The sequence below is a fragment of the Haliotis rubra genome, unplaced genomic scaffold (genome assembly GCF_003918875.1).
Source record: "Haliotis rubra isolate DU_JTF1 unplaced genomic scaffold, ASM391887v1 Scf418, whole genome shotgun sequence".
NCBI classification, from domain to species: domain Eukaryota; kingdom Metazoa; phylum Mollusca; class Gastropoda; order Lepetellida; family Haliotidae; genus Haliotis; species Haliotis rubra.
Window position 1 is genome coordinate 522,177 of NW_025767100.1, and position 7,192 is coordinate 529,368.

The 7,192-nt window shown below is 41.2% G+C and overlaps 1 protein-coding gene across 1 annotated transcript; it reads left to right on the forward strand.

Moving 5' to 3' along the window:
- Nucleotides 1–1,305: 1,305 nt before the first annotated feature.
- On the forward strand, nucleotides 1,306–5,815 carry LOC124288435 (sulfotransferase 1B1-like). The gene is made up of 5 exons (XM_046724954.1): nucleotides 1,306–1,496; nucleotides 2,451–2,774; nucleotides 3,935–4,041; nucleotides 4,744–4,906; nucleotides 5,421–5,815. Exons 1-5 carry the CDS (start codon nucleotides 1,334–1,336, stop codon nucleotides 5,543–5,545), a joined length of 882 nt encoding a protein of 293 aa, XP_046580910.1. The 5' UTR covers nucleotides 1,306–1,333; the 3' UTR covers nucleotides 5,546–5,815.
- Nucleotides 5,816–7,192: the final 1,377 nt, after the last annotated feature.

A 7,192-nucleotide genomic window follows, 5' to 3' on the forward strand; every position in this document is an offset into this window, starting at 1 on the left:
AAACATAATTATCTTGATTTTCAAAAAGACTATATTTGACCATTAACAGAAACGATTGCCAACCTTCCAAACATTGTTATACAAAGTCCGAGATTATTATATTATTACCAAATGTGCTGCTGAAATGTTAAATAAAGTCGATATGTTTTACAAATTGTGGTCTTCATGCCATTCTCTGTTCTTGTAATTGTATTGTGTGACTGATAAATAATAAATAATAAACAAAAATATTTGTAACAAATTACTTGTGTTTATGTACTACCGTCAGATGTGATTTGTATGAAGCACCATGAATGTTTGATCGCATCACGTATATTGCTTGTTTCACAAGGGAACTAACGTCAGCTAGATTTGTTTGCATTGTCAGCGTGACACTACCTGTGAGACAGATGCTATTAGTTGGAAGATTGAAAACCTGGAATTAGAAATGACACCAACAGGTGTTAGATTACAGCTTATGTACCTGCATGGCTGCTGTCGCACATTTATGTGTGTTGAATATTAATGTCTGCTACGTAGAAATAATATACTGACCCATTTATACATAATGTAACAAACACTTGCAAAGGCATGTCAAGGAAATGAAGGCTTTGAAAATGAAATTGGAAATGTCCTCCGCTTGTCATCAAGAAATGTTTTGAAAGCGCTACTGAGCTAGGTCTTGAGTGTTGTAAACATGATCAAACAACTTTTGAGTAAGAGTACGCTGTTTGAAATCTTGGAAGGAAGAGCATGTCAGATTGTACCTCAAACGGCATGGAATGTAATCACCACGGGCTGAAGCTGTTGTAATATTGCTGGACATGAAGGGGGAAGTTGACCACTTTTAAAAGAATGTTATTCCTTTTATCATACAGTCTTGTACATATGCACAGACATAAAACTGAAACGGAATGTCCAGAGATGCTGGTCAAATCATTAGAAGGGATCTGGCTAAATAGCGGTTATTGCGATCATTGATACACCTGAGGAACTTCTTTTTCTGACAAGTGTGCCAAATCCCCAATCTTGCGCCTTATACAGATAAGTGTCACAATAGAATGGCAAATACACCGTTTCATTCTGTAGATTTACTAATTCAACTAATATTTTAGCAAAAAACTGACATGTAAAGACAAAAACACAATGTGATATTGGGGATGAATATGATAGCTTCAATAACGCTACATATTGAAAGGTAGCAGATGCTAAAAATTGAGCACAGCTGGCCACTGTTAATATATATTTTGATGATATGGTGGCCGGGAGATTGCAATCTAATCCTTCCACTGTTATAGGTATTTGTGTAGTCGTTATTGAGTTACATTGAGGCATACCTGGAGCAGGTGCAACGATGGCTCTCCGCACTGACCAGGACAACGGAGGTAATTTGCATAAATATTTAGACATCGGAGGGAAAAGATTTCCGCTTGTAATAAAAGAAGAAATTGTCAGAAATATCCCCAACATCAAGTTACGGGAAGATGACGTCATCATTTGTGGATATCCACGTTCAGGTAAGAGCCTTCCCTGGCAAGACGACCAATTCTATAACAGAAACCTTTATTCCCTACACAGTAGAACCTTCATTTGAAAGAATTGTTAAAACTCGAGTTAGCTCACTTAGTTTATTGATGCCTAACTTGGCGTCAAACCAACGGTACAGAAACACTAAATGACTGACTTAGTGTTAACTCACCAAAAGAAAACACTAATCATAAACTATGGTTAAAGTACGCCATATTCACTACAGGTAACACTAAATAATTAGCTGAATTGAATAATTCAGTATGTGTGGACTTAATCGAAAGGTAACTATTCAAGGTGTTAATATTCACTGTTAAACTCACCGAACGAAAACACTAGACTGTTTCATGAATCATGATTTCAAAATCTGTATAGACGCCTTCTTATGTTTAAAAAACTTTAAAAGACAAACCACAACTGACAATTAACAAACTCATGGTTCAACAAAATTCATATTTCAATAGTTCAAGTTAAAATAATATTATTGAGCACCACCTATGACGATTTATCTTTCTTTGAAATCACATCTCGAATATTCACCGAAAGAGTTTCCACAAGGGCATGAATGGAAAATAGAAGTGAAAAGTATATAAATGATAACTGAAATTAGTGATGATATAGCGTGGAATAAACGCACGATGCCACAAGATCTGTAAGATTTACATTTAACAAGAGAACACGACTTCCGTACACCAAGCTTGGTAACTTCAAGATTAAGGACAGAATATGCCCCCTGTCATCCAAGTCCAGATTAACGACAAAGTATTTAACTTTTAATCGTGAAAAGGGGTAAATCCTGCAGAGAATTTCCAGAGGGATACCATTTCTTAATTTAGTGCGTCATCGTATCCCGTATGTGCTCTCCCTACCAAACACATGTTTGGTTCAGATTCAACAACAACCTTGCTAACGACCCAGATTCACGGTTCATTGTATATTTCAAGGAACACACTGGACGTTTGAAATGACCTCCATGCTTCTGACGGGTCGGGACGAGACCATTCCTCTGTGGAAAGGAAATATGATGTTGTCAATGGTTCCGGAACGTGACCTTGCCCTTGCCCCGTCACCCCGGGTTCTCAACACGCACCAGTTCTACGAACAGCTACCTAGAGACATCATCACCCTTCGGAACAAGATTGTGTACGTGCTGCGTGACCCCCGGGACGTTGCTGTGTCGTTCTACCACTTCTACATCAACAACAAGACGGGGGTGGGCTACCACGGAACCTGGAGACACTTCCTGGAGCTGTTCCTGAACGGGAAAGGTATTGTCGCCCTACACGCTACACAGGCCCGTCCACAATGCGATCTGAGAGATCTGATGGCCCCTGGTATCCTGCATTTTGTATTGTGAGACTTCAACGAAGATTTATGTTTCAATTGACTTTTACATCAGATGGCTGCTATTAGCAAACGGGACGATCTGATTAAAATGAGCTCTTACGGCTAAGCACAAAAAACACACTCCATTTCAGGGTCATTGAGTGTGAATGAGTAACTATGGTTTTACGCCGCTTTTAGCAATATTCCAGCAATATCAGGGCGGGCGACACCTGAAATGGGTTTTACACATTGTACCCACGTGGGGAATCTAACCCGGGTCTTCGGTGTGATGAGCGGACGCTTTAACCCTGAGGCTACCCCACCGCCCCTCACGTCATTGACATTTGACAGTTGGAATATGTTTGATAATACAACATCGGAAGGGTTAACACAGAAAACAATTTATTTCGAAGGACAATTGCGGATTCCGCAAAACATGTCTCAGGTTAGTGGACTAAGCACCGAGGGAAGACGTTTCATAGCCCGTGGAGAGTACTATGAGATAATGCCACGCTATTGCTAAAAATGGGGAGGGGGGGAACAACTCTCTCTCCACTGCACACCTCTCTCTCTTCCTCTTTTGCTTTCTCTCTCCCTCTCTCTCGCTATCTCTCCCACTCCACTCTCTCTCTCTACCCTATTCTCCCCCTCTCTCTCCAGTCTCGACCGCCTCCGTGGTGTAGTGGTTAGAGCGTCCGCCCGGAGAGAGGAAGGTCGCGGGTTCGATCCCCGACCGCGTCATACCAAAAGACGGTAAAATATGGTACTTGTTGGTCCCTGCCTGGCGCTCGGCATTAATGAGTACAACAAGGACTGGTCGGCTCGGAGTCAGTATAATGTGTCTGAGATACCATGCTTCACTGCGGCATGGTATCTCAGTGGGCTAGCTCTTTAAAACTAGCTTAAGTCTGGGCTAGTACAAGCAGCCGCACATACACACACACACGCATGCACGTTGTCATATGAGCTAAATATTCTCAAGCACGACGTTAAACCCAATTTCACCTCACCTCACCTCTCCACTCTCTCTTTCACACATACAACCATTCACTCACGCGTCCATTCACGCACTTACACTACCCTCCATTTTGTTTTCTGGCAGTGCAATGGGGGTCCTGGTTTGAGCACGTGAAGAATTTTGAGGAAGTAATCAAGACAAACAGGCATGGTCAGCAGATCCTGGTGATGAATTATGAGGACACAAAGCAGGTGATGACGTCACAACATTCCTCTGTAAAAGTTTGCTCAGATTGTGAAACCCAAACTGAAATCTCTATCACGCAAATATTTTCTTCATGAATAACCAGATCAACACTCGTCATGTTTCATGGTTGTGTCAAATATCAGTTCAGCAAGACATGATTTACTTTAAAGTATTGAGATCTAACATTTGTAATCCATTGTGGGTGATCCGTGCTTCGAATTCTGTAGACCTCAAGCCAAGGTCAAGGTCGTCAGGGGTCACATTGTAAAACTTGGCACTGAACTTCGGAGTTTAAGAAAAAATAACATCTAAAATTAATTTGTGAAGATCATTGGGGAATGAAATTCCCCTTAGAACATGACCCAGCTTGAAATTCCCTTCACAATATGTCCAACGTCGAACATCTGAGGATCTTCAAGATTGAACATCCACGCCAGAATATCTCTCTAGTGAACAGATCCCTGTACCACACACCAAGAACAAACCTTAGGTGAAACCTTTATATATGTTTGATGTTAGTAAAATAATACAGAAACGACAAAACCTTTTCCCCATCCATAAGAAATCTCTGCTAAAAGCAGAGTGATTGTACACTTGTGACTATACCAGAGGTATGTGTTTGTGTGACGCCGCATCCAGCAGTATTACAGCTGTAAACAATTGAGCCTTCACAAAAATAACATGGTACATATTTCGGACTGTTTCAGAATCCTAAAGAATCTGTCAATAGACTGTCAGATTTCCTCGGATTGCCTCGGAATGACGAATTGTGTTCCCAGATCGCCGACAAATGCAGCTTCACGAACATGGCAGTAGACAAGCTGAAGTACACACTCCTGTCCGACAACCGAGACATAATGTACAGAAAAGGTGGGTCGCACACGGGTAGATTTCTATATCCCTGGTGACACAGGCTTATTGGCGGATTATGTCCAAAGTACTCTATGCATGGAATAAACGCAGGATGCAACAAGATCTGTAAGATTTACATTTGACAAGAGAACACGACTTCCGTACACCAAGCTTGGTAACTTCAAGATTAAAGGGGACAGAATATGCCCCTTGTCATCCAAGTCTAGATTAACGACAGAGTATATCCCCTTTAATCCAAGTCCAGATTAACGACAGAATCTGTTCCCTTCGATCCAAGTCAGATCAACGACAGAATCTGCCCCGTTCAATCCAAGTCCACATTAACGACAGAGTATGTCCTCTTTAATCCAAGTCCAGATTAAGGACAGAATGTGTTACCAGTTTGGAATGAAGAGTATGATAAACCCATCGTATTCTGGAATCGAACCGGGTGCGTGTTGTGAGAAGCAAACACTTTATCCACTGGGCTACCCAACCAACCCAACAGTATATAATGATTACTGTGTTCCAGGTGTGGTGGGAGACTGGAAGAACATGTTCACCGTGGCCCAGAGTGAGGTGTTTGACAGGCTGCTAACACACAACATGGCGGGCTCGGAGCTCGTTAGGAGATACATCACTAAACCCTCTTCTTGAGGGTCTAATACCTACATGGACTTTGTTAGTTTCTATCTGTCTATATTAAGGAAAGTTCCATTCTCTAATACAGTATTGGCGGCTAAAGATTTTTCTTGTTGGTAATCCCCATTAGACTTATTGAGGGACGAATGGTACATAGCTAAGACGTTGGAATGTATACATTTTGAGTCTATGAATTATGAAGCAATGTTTCATTTTTGCTTACCTCACGCAAAACTTCAGTTTCAGAAACCTGTTAGACCTTCCAAATACAAGAATAATTCCTTAGGATTTGTATGTTTACAGTGTTTGGGTGGTGCTGGGTGATATAGGGTTAGTTGGGGTGCAACAAGCCTCGTGTGTTGGTCACGAGGTACACGTTGAAATTATACCCTCGATCCAGGTTTGACAGCGATAATGACTGCTGTGAGACCCGACTTCTCATGGGAAATCTATCCTCATTTAACCTGGGATCCATAAAACAATACGGACGGTAAAGAAGAATTGCGTTTAGAGAGTATATGGATGACTCTTGAAAGACATCTCAGGATTGGATCTGAGCAGTTGACTCTGTACAACAATTTAGTATACAAAGTCAACGTCAACGAATATGCAGTCTCTGTAATTCACGTAAAAGGTAAAACGGCAATTAAAATTATATATTGAGTGAGTATGGTTTTACGCCGAATTAGCAATATTGCGGCAGTATCATGGCGGGGGACACCAGATATAGAAGTACATGTATAGGAATGGGTCACTGAAAAGCAGCGACGACTCCAAGAGTCCTGTCTAACATTCACCATTCACAAACTTGTAAAACTAGGAGAGCTCGTTGTCTGACACCGTGAAGCAGAACTCCTGTCATGTGACCGCGGTCTATAATAACGAAACAGTTAAGTGATGGACCAGAAAGTTCAGCTGGTTTTGTTGAAACCAGAAGCGAGATGTAAATTTTGAATTACGTCTGCTGTATACAAGTGCAGAAATCTGCCGAAACAGTATCCACCTGAACGGAATTAAAAAGAGAAGTCAATTGAATAATGTTCAGTTCTGAAATTTTGAATTCTCTTGAGTTTAGGAACTTGTCACTGGAAATATAGGTTTGTGATTTGCTTCGAATATGCAACACGCTCCAGCATCAACAGACCAGTGTTCTAATCTGAACTGAGGAATCACATGGTCTGAAGGCACCACCATCGCCGGAGACACACTCAGTTCGCCAGAGGTAGAATAGAAAAACATAATCTAATTTATTGCTCTAAAGGCAGGTAAGTCTTAATGCATTAAGTACAACATGAGCACAAGGGCTAAGCTACTGACCTATGTCCCCAGCACATGTGTGCATTATCTGAACAATTTTTGTGTGTAATTCTAAATGGGATCTGCAACAATACAGAGGCCTGTAGGGAAAAAAACCTCGATTAACAATTTCCTTAGCGTATTTCGTAATGCCCACAGCTGGACGTTTGCTGATAGCGGGCTGTAACAACATTCACTCGCTCCGTACAGCTGGCTCATCTAACAACAGTGAACTCTTATGTCTACTTTCATATACTCAACAAAATATAAAAGTTGACCCCCGCATTATTGACAATAACTGTGAGGGTTAATACGTTTACTTTCTGGCTGTGTACTACGTACGGCAATGAAATGTAGGCTGTTTGG

Coding starts and splice junctions, on each gene's coding strand:
- LOC124288435 (XM_046724954.1), top strand. CDS start 1,334: ATGGCTCTCCGCACTGACCAGGACAACGGAGGTAATTTGCATAAATAT. Junction 1,497..2,450: donor TTGTGGATATCCACGTTCAG/GTAAGAGCCTTC, acceptor GTATATTTCAAG/GAACACACTGGACGTTTGAA. Junction 2,775..3,934: donor GCTGTTCCTGAACGGGAAAG/GTATTGTCGCCC, acceptor GTTTTCTGGCAG/TGCAATGGGGGTCCTGGTTT.